At 39.5% G+C, this 19,650-nt stretch overlaps 1 protein-coding gene across 2 annotated transcripts; it reads left to right on the top strand.

Annotated features, from left to right (window-relative positions):
• Positions 1-6,765: 6,765 nt before the first annotated feature.
• RB195_017219 (uncharacterized protein) lies at positions 6,766-18,954 on the top strand (the record flags this gene model as incomplete). 2 transcript variants are annotated; one of them, XM_064184115.1, is made up of 26 exons in its annotated part: positions 6,766-6,915; positions 11,620-11,727; positions 11,833-11,853; positions 11,887-11,918; positions 13,113-13,321; positions 13,400-13,526; positions 13,583-13,694; positions 13,886-13,985; positions 14,466-14,593; positions 14,907-14,948; positions 15,009-15,012; positions 15,097-15,243; positions 15,358-15,450; positions 15,606-15,707; positions 15,918-16,019; positions 16,100-16,211; positions 16,506-16,614; positions 17,006-17,147; positions 17,478-17,528; positions 17,592-17,659; positions 17,728-17,913; positions 18,025-18,139; positions 18,203-18,287; positions 18,342-18,454; positions 18,538-18,701; positions 18,757-18,954. In XM_064184115.1, the coding sequence occupies 26 exons, from the start codon at positions 6,766-6,768 to the stop codon at positions 18,952-18,954; spliced, it is 2,820 nt and encodes a 939-aa protein (XP_064039995.1). The 2 variants fall into 2 exon arrangements, with proteins under 2 accessions (XP_064039995.1, XP_064039996.1); XM_064184114.1 differs by lacking the exons at positions 6,766-6,915; positions 11,620-11,727; positions 11,833-11,853; positions 11,887-11,918 and having other exon boundaries at positions 13,135-13,321; positions 14,907-15,012; positions 17,478-17,659.
• Positions 18,955-19,650: the final 696 nt, after the last annotated feature.

The raw sequence follows: 19,650 nt of genomic DNA, 5'->3' as shown, positions 1-19,650 counted from the left end.
CTCTTTTGCCAAACAAATCCATTACATTCACTTTTAAACTGCCGAAAACTACTTATAATTGAATTCTTCATCTTTTAGAAGTGGTTTCGAGTTTTTATCTTCTTTGCAAATCTTACTATCTACAATTGAATTCTTTGAATTCTATGAATTTTTTGAATTAAATTACTAAATAACTACTAAAAATTTGGCTCAGGGTGTTTATCCTGGTGGTCCCAGTGTCACATTGTCAACATATTGTGCATTGTCAGAACGAAATGTTGATGCTTCTATATTACTGTCCTGCGCCTGAAACTAAATATAATATTTTGTAGTGTGGGTAGTCATTTAATATTATTTATTGCAATTTTGCTATTATGTATGTAATTATCTAATACTACGTAATGTTTTGTCCTGATTATTATGCTATCCGGCATTCACTGCTGGACCCATTGGACCCTCCCTTACGACCCATTGCAACCCCTTCCCTCTATGAAATCCCATCCTACTCTGCTTGAGAGTGCTTCTACGAGTTGATATTTTCTTTTAAATCGGTGCTATCATTGAAACAATTAGTCTAGAAAAGCTGAGATGATATTTACTTTATCCAGGATTTGCATCATGGCGGAAAACTAGGATAATTCTTCACTCGCCTCTTTCTCGGCGGGCAAGCAGACGGAGCATTGGATTAAAAAAAGAGCAAACTATGAAGAATAAGATAAGAAGAACAAATGAAGAAAGTTTGCAGAGAAAACAGTTAGTCACCTGTACTTTTTGAATGAAAATTTTAGGATGTGTTGTAGAACGAGAAACGTCTCACTATCGATAATAACAACTTTCACATGATTGAGGGAAAACACACACACACAAACACCCAGAAGGACGCGACCAGTTTTTTTTCCATACAATTCAGGGTTAACGTATTATGCGGGTCAAGGCAGTGAAGGTCAAGATGAGTTGAATGGTTGGCGAAGTTGAACGAGGAAATTATTGTTTACGCACTAAAAGTTGTGTCACGTTATGATGAAAATCATGAAAGGTTGCCGAGAATTTGAGGAAGTTCAGTAACTGAATTTTTTCTAAAAGAAACGAATTCTAAAAGGAACGAACTCAAATGACTACTGAAGATATGATTGTAGTGTTTTTTTTTTCAAAAATTTTAGTATAAAAAAGAAGAATCCTTCTCTTTTGATTTATGAACCTAGAACCTCAAAGAAAAACCACTCATGGAAAAGAGATCTAGCTGTTTCTAAAGAACTAGAATAGATGTCTGGTTTCCACATATGGTTTAAGAAAAATTACCAGATAATCATCTTTTCCGATACTGTCAGGAGACTATATAAAAACTTCCAGAAACTCCTAAAAATTCTGAACTAGCATATAAAAAGAGTGGAGCAGAGTTTTCTCTGAAGTCCGAGGCAGTCTAGGCAGGATTTTGTAGTTGTGAAGGAATTTTCTTAGGATTTAAAGCTAGATGTTGGAGAGTTGAAAAAAGTGGGTCGAAAAGTTCTAGTAGAAGATTCAAAATTTCATATTGCTATAATAATTCTTGGGAAACTTATTTTCTAGATATTATTGATTCATGGTACATTTTATGTGTATATATGTATTGCTGGATATCCATCAGATCCAGTGGTTTCCTGGGAGAAGGGAATTCTCTGGGGATTTATGATAGCAGGATTTGTGAGAGATGAGCAATGTTTTAAATGAGGTGCGTAAATTACACTACATCAGTTTTTTCTTTTTTGAAAAAGTTAGGTTTGAATTTTTCCATAATTTTTGCACAATAATCATACATTTGGTATAATATTTCATATTAATTATAATTATTATGTATTAATTATAATTAAATAACAATGAATTGTAATAGTAATTTCCGAAGTAACCATATATTGAGATAGTAGGGATCGTTAGATGTAGAAACCTGTAACAGGTTCTAAAATTTGAAATGATAGCTTGGTAAAAAAAGCAACCCGGTGCTACCGTCACAGAGACTATTTTGATACGATGAAGGTTATCGAAAAATTGGGACTGTTTTGTTGGGATTAACCAGTAGCGCATTACGGTATTATGAAGAGTTGTCAATAAATTGTATGAATATGTAGGTCACGACTATTCTATGATATAACTGAAGTGACTGTAAGCAGTGCTGACGAGTGCGAATTTGAGGAGTTCATGGTCATCCGTTGAAATCGACACGAAGGAGCACATTAGATGAAGATTTGAACGAGTTGACCCCGAGGATCACATGAGGAATGAGGTTAATCAGTTGAAACGACCATGACAGCGCTTCGAATACAAAAACAAAAAGAAAAGGCACGGTTTTTTCTCCAACCGGGAAAGAAGGACTGTCAGAGAAGAAGAGGGCACATACTCTGCGTCACTGACTTCCTCATAAAAATCGACCTAAATCACATGACCGAAACTATTTACTGTGTTAAGTGCAATAGTATATGTGCATTGGCTACTGTAACTAAAGTGTTATTTAGTTAATGTTCGACTAATCAACGAATACTGTAGCACAGAGTTCGCGACTATACTCGACTGGAGCAAATCGGACAACTGTAACAATCAAGCATTGGAGGGGGCGGGGCGGGATCCTCTAAAACACCATACTTCTGGGTTTTCCATGAACTACACTAAAGATATAAACTATTCATTGTTTTTGTTAGTATATGCGAGAGTAGCGTCAGGCGTAAGATGTTTATGGTAGTCACTGGGCGCTGCGAGCGACAAGCTCGAACAGAAGTACTCAAGTAGCCTTTTGTGAAGAAAAGGCCAACAAAAACAAGCAGAAATTGAAAGAATGAAATGAAAGACTCAGATTAGGATATGGTGGCCAGGTGATCACAATGCGTTATGCTTCCTCAGCTGCACGGCGTTTATACTAGTCGCTGGGACGCTGCGAGCGACAACCATAGACAGAAGTACCCTAGCGGCATTCCGCTTATGAAAAAATAAGCGGAAAATCAAGCCAACATTAAATTGTGAAATGAAAAGTCTTAGGTAGCAGTAAGTGAAAAGTCTGGAGTTTGGCCCGGTAATACAGTGCGTTATGCCTGACGCAGCCGATCGATTATCGATCAGCTGAGCGTTTTTTTTTTAAACAAACGATTATACGACTTATTTGAAATACCTGATGACAAGAACGAATGATCACATGGACTGTCGAACAAATTGAATTACGAAAAAACACGCAAAAAAGGAAAATGAAATTTACCGTGGCGCGCCCAGCTGCCAATTTCTGCACCAACGCGAGGATACTGTTCATTGGTGTTGAACGTTGTTGTTGAAATAAAGCGAAACTGAGTAGTATACGTATATTTTCACACTTAAGAGCACTCTTCACAAGGCCAAGCCTCTTTTTTTCCCAGCATGTAGCACTCAAACCTCGTAGAAGCCATAGAAGTACCTAGACGTCCTTCGCCTCGACACCTCAGAACAAACAGTTTTTTTCTGGTGCAGAATGGTTTAAGGTCGTAAATCTTCGAATAAAAACGCGTTCGATGACAAAGATTTGATTTGACCTATTTAGAAAGAAACGTAAGCCGCATTTTGACGATGCTGTACAGTACCTTAAGAACGGTAAAAGGGGGCCATGGGAAAAGGGCGCAGCAAAACAATTCGGTTTTTAATTTTTGTCCTAATTTTTTGATATAACTGCGTCGCTATGTTATTGTTCATTGAAAATTGAACTATGCTACCAGGTCAAACTCACTTTTAGGATTCAAATTCATGGTCACGAATTTCTTGCTTAGTTACGGTTTAAATAGTATGATACTTCTCTCTATTTACTTATTTGTTTATCTATGACAAAGATTCAGCATGGAATGGATGAAAATGAATGATGAACTAGACTTTTAATTTTGCAAATGTTTAATAAGGTAACCATGATGCCGTTGGACTCTCTTCCACAAAACCCATAGCAGGGTCAAAATGACATGAAGCCGCGTACGCAATTGCGTACGCGGATTCTCTCAAGGCGCTTCGGTGAAGTGTGGCGGTAGGAGCGTGGTGAAGCCCTTCCTGGCATCACCCATCGCTGCAGTTTGCGACGGTCCCAACTCGGTCCCAACTGCTGCCTCCATTGCGTCGTTTCGAGCGCGTACGTAAATACACCGCAATTACATTCGTGATTCATGTAACGTCTTGACCCGATTACGCTAGCTTCTTCTATGTCCGCAGTTACGGACAACGGCACGAAAATTATCGTATTGATAAATGTTGGAAGAATCTGTCCGACTTTACCCATCTTGACATTACTCATGTAGTGATAGAAGGCTGGTGGTACACGCGACTAACGCGTCCTTTCTTTTTTTTTTTTTTTTTTTTAGCAATTACAATGGTGGGAGACAACTCGTCAAAATTGGAGGTGTGGCGTACACCTCGCTGGTGTCTCAGATTGCTTTGGTTGGGAGAAATGTTTGCGTTTTAAGCGAGAAAAAAGTGCGTGGAGGTGTTTACATGATATATATGCTTATATTGGTATTTCCGTTGAGAACGGAAGTTGATGGTATGGAAGATAAAAACGCTTTTGTTTGTATTATTTTAGAAGTTTTCTGGAAAATATCGTAGCACCAGCTGGCTGTCGCGTGAGTGTGTTCACAAATGATGCCGGCGTCACTTCTTAGTGACAGTTTTGGCAGACTTCCAACCTTCTTCCAAAATAAAAACACAGTAATAGCAGAGAAAATTCGAGAAGACGTTGATAACATGCCACAGACACGACCGGTCGAGAGGTGCTGGGAGCATTGAGAGGAGATTAGCCTGTTTTCGTGGCTCGCGTGTCAAGGCGCAGCGTGACATTGCAACTGGTGCATTCCTCGAATTCTCGACGTATACGGTACTGTCCGCAGTCGGACGAGTTTTCCGTATTAAAGACATTTGTGCTGGCGGTCTACTTAGAAAGTAGAGTAAAATGAAGAAAAAGGGTCTATCAGGGGAATTTTCGCTGCTGAAAAGCAGGAAATACGAGATGGTCAACATGAAACGGGGAAGATTAGAAAGAAGTTGAAGTTAGAAATTAGAATTTAATTTAATGAGGAAAAAAAAAACGGTGAAAGAGGAACGAATCTGAAGAGACAGAATCTGTATTAACACGGAATAAACATGAGGGGATAAACTTGTGGGCGAAAAAAAAAACTGGAAATACTTCTGGATAAAATTGGTGAAATGTGACATGTGTACGTAATCACAAAAAAACTGGACTTTCAAATGTTGTGGGAGTGGCGTACCCACTCGGGAAAAATTGTTCCACGCGTTTAGATTACGTTTCAGGAATTAACTTACTCAGGCTTAAAACATCTATCGCCTATCCACTCTTTGTCTTCAAAAAATCGAAAATCGCCAAAAGACTTGAACTTTGCGAAGAAAATTGACTACCCAGAGAAAACCTGCCATCACTGGGGATTATGTCTTTATGGCGCATTACAGAAAAGGCGCTTATTTTGACGGCTTGTTTACGAACGCACAGTAATGGTCGTTTGCCTCGCCGCTCATATGAATAGGCGGAAAGTTATGAAAAGAAAATCGGGGAGGTCATTCAGCTGATCTGTGGACGCAATTTTAATGGAGGGACAATCGGTACATTCGATGATGGATACGGGAACTAACTTAACTAGTAGATTCACAAGGTTCCTTTCTTCGTAGTTTTGAGACCAAAGAATTGTTAGAAGTTCATATATTTTATCAAGAAAAAAGGTTCTATTTTCTATTTACATCTTTCCAGACAATAGCAATAAAAGTGGACATCACTATGAACATTGTAAAATTATTAGTTCCAGTAAGTAGAATGGGACCTTCATCCTCATTTCCGCTTCGGATACTTCGAACGAACCATCGCTCTAGTTTTGGATTGTTGTCGTAAATTTTTGCGTAGTGTCATTGCGGCGTGTGGTTAGCGTAGCACACAATATCGGAGCCCATACGCTTACTATAAACTATCCGCGACAAAGCCTTAATTTTGCAGCGCATAATTTCTGGACAGTGTTGCATTAATTGGTTTAAATTAGAGAGAATGCAGCGTTTAAATGTGATAAAGGATCCAACACCTATTTTATTGGTGTATTGATTGGAACTAGTAAGAATAAGTAAAGATTTCTTATGGACTTTTACTTGCACTTTAGACTTTAGACTTGACGGATCCAAAACTTATTTGATTGGTGCAAATATATGCAGGAATTCGAGAAGTTTTGCTTTATTATCCTGAGCGTTTTAACTCTAGAAAATTTCTTTCCTTCAAGCATGTCGTCACGGGGGGAAAGAAATACTTCTGCACTTCGTTTCTCGGGTTTATTTCAAGAGCCAGTGACCTAATCCTCGAATTCTCATCTTTTCTCCGTTCACACCCGAGACCAACACTGCTACTGCTGCAAACGGACAATATTATGCGTTTCTGAGCCCACATCCAATATTTATTTATTTATTTATTTATTGGTCCGGTGTAGTGTAGTGGTTAGAGGTTCCGCTTCCTGCACAATCGATCGGAGGTTCGAATCCGCCCTAGTGCCAACCAAGCTCTTCTGGGTTCGATAAATTGTCTGGGAAGACAAAAACACTTACTTGACACATCGACCAGCCACCGCAAGTCATTGTATAAGCCAGTTACACGTTCGTAAACATCAAACGATTCTGAATTGAAGCGAACCTGATGGCGCATCCCAAGCGGATTGATTGACACCAGACACTTTATCCTTTATCCTTATTTATTAACTATGCTCAACGGGGTGCCAAAGGATGAGGCAAAGATGAATATAAATAAACAACAGGAAGTCCAGCAACAAGAATAGCATGGCAGTGATTGGTCACGTGAACAGTCACCTATATACCAATGTATCTATCTTTGAGAAGATTAGTATAGACGACGACGATATGCCATCCACATCGTTGCGGGACCTATCATTCCGTCGGGCTGACGTTTCCAATGCTGAAAAGATTGTAGTATATGAATTTTTGTTGCATGGAACACTTATCATCATTTTTTTTTCTTTTTTTCATGGCCTTTCGTCGGATTAACATTTCCGACGTAGAAATGGTTGTATGTGTATTTCCTCTGTGTGGTGCACTTATTCTCATTCTCTTTTTTCTTTCTTTTCTTTTTTCTTTTTCCTTTTGACTTTCTCTTTTATTTTCGTTCTTTTCAAGTTTTGTGTAAAATGTACTTAAAGGCATCATCCCACGAATCTGAGGTGGTGCAGATTTTAAGTGGAGTATTCGTATAAAGGATGGGAGACTACGGAGGGGAGGGTGATTCCTTCCATTTCTTCCTAATTGCCGTAAAAAACAGCCCGGAAGATACGGCTTCATTCGTTTTGGCGCACCATTTTGTACAAGAGGTTCGATTGGAGCGCGCCAGTCTTGTGCGGCGCCGCATCTTCCGGGCCGTTTTTTACGGCAATTAGCAAGAAATGGACGGAATCACCTCCCTCTCCGTAGTCTCCCATATACGAATACTCCACCTGAAATCTGCACCACCTCAGATTCGTGGGGTGATGCCTTTAAGGAAGAAGGGCGGGGGTACTGAGCCGCGTTCTTATTTCTGGAAGAAAATAATTAAATTGGTAGGTGCTCTAAGACCCAAACATTTGTCTTAGAGGATTTATGACATGTATGCTAATGATACTAAGAGAAAAAAGGAAGTTCGAGCCTCCAGAGATAGGAACGCGACTACCCCACCTACATTTTCCAATATTTATTTATTTATTTATTATTAGATAACCCAACCTAGGCACATAGATGGGGAAAATGTCATGTCGTTGGGGTGGGGGGGACTCAGTGGCGCCCTTATTTCCTGAAGCTCTAACTTACTTTTTTCGCTTAGTAACTTAGGTTACATGGCATAGATCATCTAAGACTAATGCTTAGACCTTAGGCGCCCCCATTGATTTGATTATTTCGAGAAATAAGGGCGCCGCTGAGTGCCCCCCCCCCCCCCCCCAGCGACACTATACCCCATAGATCCACTAAAGTGGATCCAGTTGAATAAATAACTGATTGTGGGTGTATGCTCTGAATTGGTCACTTTGATGCATATGCAGGGTTCATTGGTGGGTCTCGCAAAGAACACAAGGAACTACTGTCCGACGAGTGCACTTAGTATAATCACTCTGCGGTGTACTTTCGATTGTTTTTCGGAGAACTATATGGATGAGCGTTCCGTGTTCACCATCACTCTACGTCTCTGACCGACCCACCGACCCACCGACGGAGTACAACCAGTTCGAGTGCTGTGGAATCGGTCAACTCCGGCGAACCGCTGATAACCGATGTTTGCTCCCCTTTGTCTTCGTCTAAAATACAGTGCTTCTTACAAATTCCTGATAACTGATTGATTTTTTGATTTGATTGTATTTGATCTATGGCTTTTTTTAATTTTGAGGACGTCCTGACATTTCATACATTTATTGGTAACAATACATTTTGTCGAACGAACATTCTAGCACTATGAAGAGTTCTCTTCTAAAAAGAGGTGTTTTTGATCCGTTTCAAGGAATTCTCCCTCCTCATTCGCTTCACTTTTTCGCTTGATATTTTAAATACACCACATTTTAAGTATTAAATAAACAGAATAGAGCAGAAATGACCTCGGGAGCAGATTTGAATACAAGTAAGTGTTGTGATATTTCATTTTAAGTTGCAGATTCGATGCGATCGTGCAATATGTAGATACAGTTTGGTCCTACGGTCAGCAATGAATGAAAGGTCACAAGTTAGGTAGAAATGTGTTTTTGATCACTTTAGTCGTTTCCTTAGAGTATTTTCCTTCAGAAATGAAATTAAACCTTTTGTTCATTCACCTGTTTACTGTTTTTTTTCTCGTCGTTTATTCTTTTTTCTTTGAGGTGTTGTTCTTTGCAGTTGAAAAAAGGGCGCCCACTAGAAATTTTTTTCTACACTGGGAGTTCCCCGACAACCAGTTCCTCTTGTGCATCGATATTTCACATTTGTAATAAACTACCACATTTGAAAGGAAATTAAAATTATTGATATTGGCATTTTTATTAGAATAACTTGCTAGACCAACTGTGAAGCCCCATCCATCGAGAATCCAACAGATCAAAACGAAATTTTATGTACAAAAGCTGCAAAACGTCCTGCAACATGAGTAAGCCATGCGTCCGCGTTGAACGCGTGCACAGAGCTCACTTTGCAGTATGAGAAAAACTCCCCGGAACCCTATTCTTTTTCTTTTTAAGGTTTTTTTTTACTTTTTTCCTCCGTTAACAGTACATGAATATTCTTAGGTAGTTTCAACAATGTTTATCTACATTAGTTTCGTCTTTATTTGAACATTTGTTTAGTTTTTATTTGTTTTGCTGATAACGACGCCTCTAAAATATTTGTTCGTAAGGATTCAATTTCTGTTTCATTTTTCTCTGCAATTGTACATATGGTAGGGTCAAACGACGAAGCACGGCGAAGTTGCGTAAGCGGATCCGATCGAAGCGGTGCGGCGGAGCGTAGCGTTTAGATTCTGGGAGAAACCCTCGCTGACACGATTCCTTGCGTTATTTCGCGTTGGTCCAATTTCGATTTTAACCGCTTTCCCCACCGCGCCGCTTGGAGTGCAGCCGCCTACGCAGCTGCACCGTGCTTCATATCGTTTTGAGCCGTTTGTTGCGTTTGAAATCCTGGTGAAGTCCCTCAATCCATCGAAGAAGGGCTACTGTGCAAACAGTTACATCACAAAAGGCAGAAATGCATTAACTACGAACTGAATTCTTTAGGGTGTTGCACTGAAATCAGGAGAAACTTATGAACTAGTGAAAAAAGTTTTTTTTTCGTTTTACAACTATGAAACATGAAAATCGTGCCTTTAAAATAGGGCAGAAATAAAATTCCTGCAAACTAAAATCTTGGAGGACCTCAAGAAGCAAAACATAAGATATGACGAATGGAAAAGCACTTCATTAAGACTATATAATATTCGTGCGGTATTATACCAAAAAAATGATGAGAAGCAATAACAATATAAACAAAATTTTATGGCATTATGGTCAAGGGAGTTTTTTGCATACTGTAGAAAGAGCTCAGTGCAAGCCATCTTCACAGACGCATCGCGTTGTCCTGTTACAACACGTCTAGCGCCGTCTGTGACGCGTACAGTACCATAACTAAGCAATTGACCTCTGTACCACGCAAAGTGGAGGCATGAGTGACGAGTGACGCAGCTGCTGAGATTTAAAGGCATCGCCCTACGAATCTGAGGTGGTAAGGATTTCAGGTGGAGTATTCGTATACGGGATCGTAGATTATTGAGAGGGGGTGATTCCGTCCATTTCTTGCCAGTTGGCCCGGAAGATACGGCTTCGAGCGCTCCGGCGCGCTATTTCCTACAACAAGTTCGATTGGAGCGCGCCAGCTGTGTGCACACGCCGCATCTTCCGGCCCGTTTTTTACGCCATTTAACAAAAACCATGGACGGAACCACCCACCTCTCCATAATCTACGATCTTGTACACGAATACTCCACCTGAAATCCGTACCACCTCAGATTCGTGGGGTGGTGCCTCCAAAGGCAGCATATGACGAAACTGGCATAGTTGGGGCACCTTTGAAAAAAATATCGAGTTAAAGACGTAGATTACGAATATAGGCGTTGCACCGCTCCATTTTCCTTAATTGTTCTTTAAAAAACAGCCTGGGACACGACTTCGTTCCTACGAGGTAGGTTGTGAGGTACAGGTAGGTTCTGTGCACTAGCCGTACCCGTGAGCAAACGAACGAAAACCAGTGAGGTACCTCCCACATCCAATTCAAGTAAAATTAACGAATGGGCCCTTGAGAAAACCGGTGCGTGCACAAGTGTGGCACATTCTGACGTACGTCGTAGGAATCTGAGCGATTCCCACGCCGTTTTTTAGGACGGCTAGGAGAAACTGAGCAAGAGAATGCTTATATTCGTAAAATACTAATCATACTTTATATTTTCCCGCAGGTTCTGCCACTACGCCAGTTTTGTGATACGCTGCCTTTACACTAATTTATATTGGCCAAAATTCAGTTTTGATTGTTTTTGCAAGATGCATTGGTTGCTTACAGTCCAATCTTGATAAAGTACTTTTTAACTAGTATTTCAGAAAGGTGCATGTTCCAGAAATAGCGTGTTGTGTTATTGATTATTGTGTCCATTCCAAAACCAAATAAGTGTTTTTGATTGGTAGATTCGAAATAGGAAGGCAATCTACAATTTCATGCTCGAACACTCAGCAAGTTTTATAGGATCTGGAAAGCTTCTAGAGATAAGTTAATGGATCAGATTTTGCTTTCTTCCGATAAAAAACCTTTCTTCTACACCGCCTTTGAAAATTAATCTTTCTTCGGTTTGTGGAAGTGATGAAGAAGATTTCACACAAGTGCACTTTTGCTGTTTAAGTAGCACTTCGGCTAACTTCTTTTTTTTTTCTTCCTTTTTTTCTGAAGGAGCTACGTAAGATTTCTCTAGTGTAATTCGATCTTCCGTCAAGCACACTTTTCACTGAGACGTGTTGAAATTCTAAATGATGTTCATTTTTCTTCACTGCTATTCGCAATGCATTGACTTCACATGATGTTACTTAACATTTTTCCTCCTATGTCTTTGTTCATCGCATTACGTTTGTCTTTGTTTACGTCAAGTCGATAAACATATTTTTCTATTCACAGCCGAATGATGCAGTTCTGATCCTCATACGTGTGGAGGTTCATTTTATTTGTGGATATACACGAAGTGGGTGTATCTGGCCATTTTGCTACGTTGTTCCTGCTTTCCTGGTAACTCTCTTTCACTTTGGAGTAGGAACATACTTTTTTTGACGTCTTAAAGGAGAAATTTTGACAAATTAGTTAGCATAGTACCTAATCTAATTTATTGTTTAGCTGTCGCCGTTGCCTTTTATCGTTTCATCTCAGCGGCAAAAATTGACTGGTTAGCTGTGTGAGCAGCGAAATTTTCCTAAGCTAAGGTAAGGCTATGTTTTTTTTTTTTTTTTTGATGGATGTTGTTATCATGGGATTGATCTATAATCAGTATAGATGAACATATTTTGGTGCTCCTTTGATCATTGCGAATTTTGGAATTCCAAATTATTGAATTAATTAATATCATCCCACAGAGGGTAGTCAGTTTACAAACTAGTGTTTTCTGTAAACTGTCTCAACCGTTTCCCAGTTACAGTAGGATCAAAATGGAAATGAAAGGGAAATTGACCTTCATGCAATGGTGTAATCGATTGTGCTCGAACTGAAACGGTGCAGCTTTCGGTATCGATCGATCCGGAACCTTCCCTGCTGCAATCGGACTGCAGAGATGAGTAAGATAAGTAAGGTCCCACATCGATCGAAACCGCTAGCTCCACCGCGCCACTACGAGCGCAGTCATTTACGCAACTGCAATTGTCTTCAAATCACCTAGTCGCGAATGTACGCGCAAAAATTAGTTATATGGCATGGTGCTTCTTAGTGGCAAAAATATCAATGTTTATGACCTGCAGCAGACAGATAACGTATCATCAACATAGGAATTAGAAAAGCACACTTTAACCAACTTTCATTGCATTCTGAAAGAGCTGTCGTGAGTTGCTAGACAACGCGACGCAGGATGCCGGGAGAATATGCTTAGATGCTCGATTTTCTCAAATTTTTCGTTCATTTGCAGTTTGACTTAATCTTTCTCATTCGTTTGATATGGTCGCGTTTCGTTTTGCTTTCATCTTACTGTGTTATTTAAGATTGCACTGATACTGTTGGCTAACATTTTCATTGCACTTGTTCTAGCTAAATCGTACCCTGTCCATAACTTATCAATTTTTTTTTTGCAAAAGCGTAACGCTTAAGATAGAAACTTTGAAAAATCAGGCGGCTTTTTTTACTGTCATCCAAAGGAAAGGTGGACTAAAATAGACGGCTAATGATTTGAAGTGATAAAAATTGATATTTCAAGAATCGTACCAACAAGGAACTGAAAGGTTACGTTGAGGTTTTTAATTGATTAACATTTTTTCGGAAGATTTCTCATTTCTTTTCTTACAGGAATTGTCCACTATAAACTAAAAGATGTACTTTTCTTAACATTCCTGTAGTGGGTGTTACACTTTACTGAATGACAAGCAGACATGAAAGCCGTTTACATATTTTTTAAATAGTTTTACTTCATTCAGATCGTATTCTTGTTTCCATACAATGTGGTTATTCAAACGAAATGAAGATACTGCTCTGATGCCCGTAGAAGAATCATTATCCGAGAGAGAATTTGATAAGGAATATCGTGCTAGACATTGGTTCGTCATAATCTCGTTCTTGTTAGCGCTAATGGCAGTATCAATATATCTGAATAATATTCTACCTGATCCTCTACCTGCTTCTCAAGGTTGGATTTTTTTGTTTGTTTCCGCCAATAAATATTATTCTACTTCAGCATTGAAATGTTTTTGAGTATTTTCTTCAGATAATAGTCGATTTTCGGAACTCCGAGCTCGTAGACTACTTTTTGAACTTTCGAATTTTGGTCCAAAACCAGCAGGTTCAGAGGCTTGTGAAAGATATACAAGAGGTCATATATTGCAAGAGTTAGAGTGAGTCTGCTGGTTTTTTCCCCGTCACATTTTCGTTCGGTAGTTTCGTTGTTTAGGATGATTAAAGCGGCAGCATCCGTAAAATTCGAAATAAGTAGTCAGAATCCAAGTGGATGTTTCGATATACCCAAATTCGATACGGATGCGTTCACAATTTGCTACCGAAATGTAAGCCCTTATGACTATAACCTGTTTCAAGTTTCTTTTTTTAAGAACACATTATTTTGCTCTAGTTTTTTTTTTCTAGAAGTTCATTCAAAATCATTCTTCATGTTTGAAGATCTTGATGTTATTTTAAGTCTTCTCTCCTCTTACCCAGCTAATGTTAAGGATATCGAGCTTTGAATTTTGCTTCCTAGGTCTCGAATGTGGCTGTTCGTTTATCAAAAAAGGATACGAAAGAAAATAGAATAGCTATTCTCTTGAACTGTCATTACGACAGCTGGCCGACAAGCAGCGGTATGTTCTGCTCCAGAAGATAGTCCTTTTTTCTTCGTTGATCTTAAGTTTTCTTCGTTCAAGACTGTTGTAGTTAAGAATGTGCATCTCTTCTTTTCTTTCTGCTCTGCAATATTCTGGGACGTTGTGATCTTAATAGACATAGATTGAAAAAAACCTATTGAGTCTCCAAATGAACTACTCATAACGTCACCTTATCAGAGGAATAGAGAACGGCAACAATGTCCCAGATGCTTCTTTGGTCGGTGTTCGTAGCGAATTGTGTATAAATTGAATTGTGCCACTTAAGAACCTCAAAGCATCTGGAGCATTAGAACTTAGTCTTCGCTATGTTATTATTTTTTAGTAGAGTAGAGCTTAGTGAAAAACAGATTTGAAATAAGGTATGTTCGTTTGGGCGAGTTCGGATCTTTAAAACATTTCTGGAAGGGTCCGAAGACATCCACTTCACCTCTGTGCAATCGTAACGCTGCAATCTAGGTGGCTCTGATGACCTGATTTCCTGTGCCTTGATGATGGAACTAATTCGCTTGCTTGCACATCAGCCAGATACTCTGAAATATGACGTCATTTTCCTCTTTAATGGAGCTGAAGAATCAAGTTTGCAGGTGAATTTTCCTTAGATTGAAGATTTCTTAAAGTTCCGATTATCGCACCACCGTACTTGTCGATTTTTTTGTACTCCATCTACCGCGACTTTGATTAGGTAGTTAGAGTTGAGTTGTTATGATTGATTATGGAGCTCCTATGTTAGTATGAGTACATTTGAAAGTGTAGAAAGAAGTGAGAGTATTTGTCAAGTAAAAAAAGAGGATGCGTTGCGACACCAGCGTCGCGGTCACCCAGTTCGAGTCATTTGGCGCCGACTCTACGTTCTGAGATCATGCAACTGTTGACCGAATAGTGACAAAGATCTTCTAGGGATCGCATGGCTTCATCACGCAACATCCATGGCGACATGTGGTTCGTGCATTTATAAATCTAGAAGCTAGTGGAAGCGGTGGACGGGAACTTCTTTTTCAGGCTGGTATGTGCCCCACTATGATGGTATTTCTTCGCAAAGCGATATTATTACGTTAGAGTGAATAATAGTTTTCGAAGTTTTTTTAAGGTCCATCAAATCGGTGGTTACTGAACTCATACCTTGCTGCAGCAGTTCATCCACATTGTTCTATCATTGGTCAGGAGGTGTTCCAAAGCGGGGTGTTTCCTGGTGACACAGATTTTAGGATCTTCAGAGACTATGGAAGAGTTCCAGGTAATTTTTTTTTAATGAAAAACAACTTATGATTTGCGTATGCAAGAGCATAGAACGCCAGGTTTTTTTTCGTGTCGATGGTAATTTCCAACTTTCGAGAGTATTTCATCGTAGGGCTGGATCTTGCATTTGTGCAAAATGGCTACTGGTGGCATACCGAGTTTGACGAGGCTCGTAGAGTCACACCTGGGTCACTTCAACGGGCCGGTACTTTGTTCTCCTAGAATAATTAATTAACTGTTACAATTTTTGAGGATTTGTCCACATTTTCTTGATTGTTTCTTTATTCCTTGGGTAACAAAACCCTCGGATACATTTTTATTTCATAGCCAGTAAATCAGTAATATTTCATTTTGTTCCAGGTGATAATATTTATGCTACCCTGCTACATTTGTTACAATCCCCCTATTTGGAAAATCCAGCCGAATTTGGCGATCAGAAAAATGTGTTCTTCGATTTCTTTGGTTAGTTTAGATGTGAAGTACTCTGTGATGGGGGAAAATTGTAGATAGAATTATTTTTACTTTCTCTTTCTCTTCTCCTGCGTTATTTCAATCGATGCCAACTTTCTATTGAACTTTTTTAACTTGGGGTTTATTCTGGTTATATAGCTATTAGTCGTATTGTACTAGCAATGTATACATTCCATTCCCACAACTATCAGAAAATTATAGGACTCTTCGTGGTAGTCTATTCTGAAGGAGTTGCTAACGCAGTGCATGCGATATTAATTGTAGCTGTTGTGGTCTCTACAGCAAATCACGTTCGAAAGCATTGTAAGTGTTAATACTCTAAAAAATTATTTACTCAGTTTGTGTTCCCAAGTTGACTACTTTTGTTCATCGCTTATATTCAGCGGATGTTTATAAAACAGCTGTCACCAACTACATCTTTGTAATTCTGTCCATGACTGCCGTGACATACTTGATGACACATTTGACGCTACTGATTTGGGGTGCAATGCCTTGGTTAGTAAAATTTTGGATGTTTTCAGTTTAGAAGCAACTTCGAATGAAGTTCTTTTGCTTCAATAAACCTTGTTGAGTTTAATGAATAAACAGCTGTATGCATCATTTCAATTTGAATGAATTTGAATTCAATTTTTTTTCTAAACATTGCTATCAGTAAAATAGTTTCTTCGGCTATTCCTTTTTTTCGATATTTGCTCTACAGTTGCAGAGATTTTCTTTGAAGTTAGCCTTAAAAGTGATTGGAAAGTGTATTGAATTGTGGGAATATTTGACGAATGGAATTCTATTCAGGTATTCAATTCATGGCCTAGCTGTGTTGATCTACGGAATACCAACCTTCTGGGCAGGAACAAGCACGATGACGTTTTTAGCCACTAAGCTTGATCCGTCGAAGAGAGAGGTGACCGGTCGTATATCATAATATTTTCGTTACTTTCTGCAAAACTTAACTGTTTCGCTCAACTCTGAAAGTGTGCTAGTGTTAAAGAGATTTCCAGTTCTTCCAATCCTAGCATGAGGGAATTTTTTAGTTGCTTGAATTTACTAAGCGACGTTTCTCATACACGTGTAACCGGGTCAAACGACATGAACAACGATGCAGTGCAGCTGCCGCGCTCGAAGCGTAGCGATTAGAATCCAGGTGGGACCCTCGCTGGGAGATCATTCCTTGCTTTATTTCGCGATGGTCCCACTTCGATTCCAAGTGCATCTCCACCGCGCCGCTTCGAGCGCAGTCGATTGCACAATTGCACTGTGCTTCATTTCGTTTTGACCCGACTATGTATGTTTAGGAGTCAGCAGCGGCCATCGAAAACGTGCATCTAGTCAGTGTAGCCGTCATTCTCTTGATGCTCACAATTAAAGGCGTAGCGAGCGGATTCATCTTTGCATTTATGTTATTACAAGTCATTAAGGATGTACTGCCTTTGACAAGTTCGTTTTTTCGTTTTTCTTTGATTTTTTTTATTTGAAGAGGTAGATTAATATGGGGAGGGGGTAGAAATACCGATGGATCACCTCCAGCCTCTGTTGTGAAATAGCTTCAATATGTTTCTTTATTTCCGTTGATTGTACTTTAACTGGGAGGTGAAGTGGATATATTGTCTTGACGCAGTGATAAAAAAGTAGTGGAAAAACTATCCGCCCGTTCTTGGGGATTTATTCAAAGGTATTAAGTGCACCAGTTCCCAGTTCATCACTTGGTAGCCATTTCTTCTTTTCGGTCACTTTTCTTCTTTTTTTGATAATGTAAAGGTCTTTCAGCTGAATGGAGAACTGTGATTGTTCATCTAATTCTTAACATCCCAAGTTATGGTATGATCGTCTACTTGTCTGAACTATTTCTATCAATTTTTATCCCTATTATGGGAAGGATAGGCTCAAATCCAGAAGTGTTGGTCGCCATTTTCACCAACATAACCTCCTATGTTGTTGTGCTTTCCTTGGTTAGCTTACTACCTGGATCCATGAGCAGCTTCTTTGAAGACATATTGAAGTAAACAACCATATTCAGCTGTCAATACTGACACTTACTCGTACTAACAGAAAACAAGAAGAGACAACTTTGAGAAATTTTGTTGATATGATTGCCGGAATATTAATTGCTGCTGCTATTGTTTTGTTAATACTCTGTCGTCTTCACAAATCTCCCTATAATCATTCTGATTCGTATCCGGTTGCAAGACGGATACAGCTGTTCGTGAGTTCCTTTTTCCGTATTGAGGATTTGAAGTGTTGGGTGAAGCTTGTGCCCTTTGTATGATTTGTGTAACAGCGATATATTTTTCAACATCTCTAGTTTCTATTTTAGCATGTTAATCGTGCTCTCTACAATAAAGACGATGGGGTGAAGGTGCGAGATTCGGTGCTGTATGTAATTGCGCAAGACTACCGTGGCGCTATGGACATTCCATTTGTCGATGAGAGTATGTGTAAAGTTGTAAAATTGTGAGCAGTGTTTCTGTTCGTAAGAAAAATGTTGACTTCAGATTACACAATACCAAAATGCCAATATGAAAACCCGTACTGCGAAATTCCTCTGTACTTCCCTACTAGGAGTCGGATACAGGACAAGTTAGTGGAGATACCCAAGCGACGAAAATATAACGATCCAAGATTGCTTTGCAGGCATATTCGATACAGATCATTTGATGATAGGCCGGATATACCAGGAACAAAAATTAATATGGTTCATAAAGAAGAATCCGGGAACAGACTAAGCTATGACTTTCTGATTAAAGGTGTGTGGTTTGTATGAAGATACAAACCAAAGGTATAATTACCTTTGGTTTGTATCTTCAGTGAAATATATAAATGTTTGAAGGTAGTGGCCAAATTTCTGTATTTCTTGTACCGCAAAGTGGTTGGCAAATCGCCAATTGCTCAATATCTGCCCCAAAAATGGAAACAGACGACCACCCCCTCTTCTTGTTTCTGACGTGCAGTGGAAGAAATTGTGGTGACTGGACATTCAAAGTGACATTGAAGGTATCAGCATTGCTTCCAGTTTTCTGACCTTTTGTTATGTTTTTACATTTTTCAGCATCCAGGCGACCCTGTGAAAGATGATGAGACACAATTACTTATTGGAGCAGCCAGTCACTATCTTCATGGACCAAACATGCAGTCGTTCACGATAAAACGTATCCTCGCTGAAATTGCAAAGAATCGACAACACGACCCTACATGGTCAACAACAGCAAGTGCATGGAATGTTGACATGATCTACCGATACTTTTGAGATGATACGTGTATTAGGTGCAAATTTAGGAATATGTAACGTTTAACATGTGTAGATCATTAAATGTTTTCAAAATTTTTTGCCAATAGTGAGCGTGCTCGATGTATTAGTATCGGGACTGGTAATCGATTGTGGGTGTAGCACAGTCGGTAAGTGGTTCAGCTGCAAAAGTTTGTGACCAAGCAAAATTTTGAGTTATCGAAGCTGCAATAGTTGATCACACTGGAAAAACAATAACAACAATGTGTTGCGCTTACCGATCTATTTAAACGTGAAAATTGTGCATCTTTATATCACGTTCTCCTAACAGCAATTCCCCTTCTCCTCAACAATTGGCTTAGAATAATGTGCTAATATAAAATAACACATGATCGTCATCGTCGCATCAAAGATAGGGTAAGGTAAGATAAAGATAAGTGGTGTGCCTCGGGTCTGGTCGAAAGAGGAGCGGCGCGCACCGGTGGATTGGACGTGTCGACTGCCAGGAGGGACTTGCGCTTGGGTAGCCACCATATGGTGGCTTAATCCCTCCGAATCCTGCGGACTCGTGCCCAGGGTCCCATCTCTCTGCAGCGATTCTCCTCATGACGTTCTCTAGGTTGCCCCCTCTCCCTATTCCGCTTACCCAAATGGATAAGTGGTACAAAGTGGCATGATATTCGGCGGATACAACAGATGTTCAGCGGTATCGATCGG

Source organism: Necator americanus, chromosome II (assembly GCF_031761385.1).
Source record: "Necator americanus strain Aroian chromosome II, whole genome shotgun sequence".
Taxonomy (NCBI): domain Eukaryota; kingdom Metazoa; phylum Nematoda; class Chromadorea; order Rhabditida; family Ancylostomatidae; genus Necator; species Necator americanus.
This window is presented reverse-complemented; position numbering and strand designations above follow the sequence as displayed.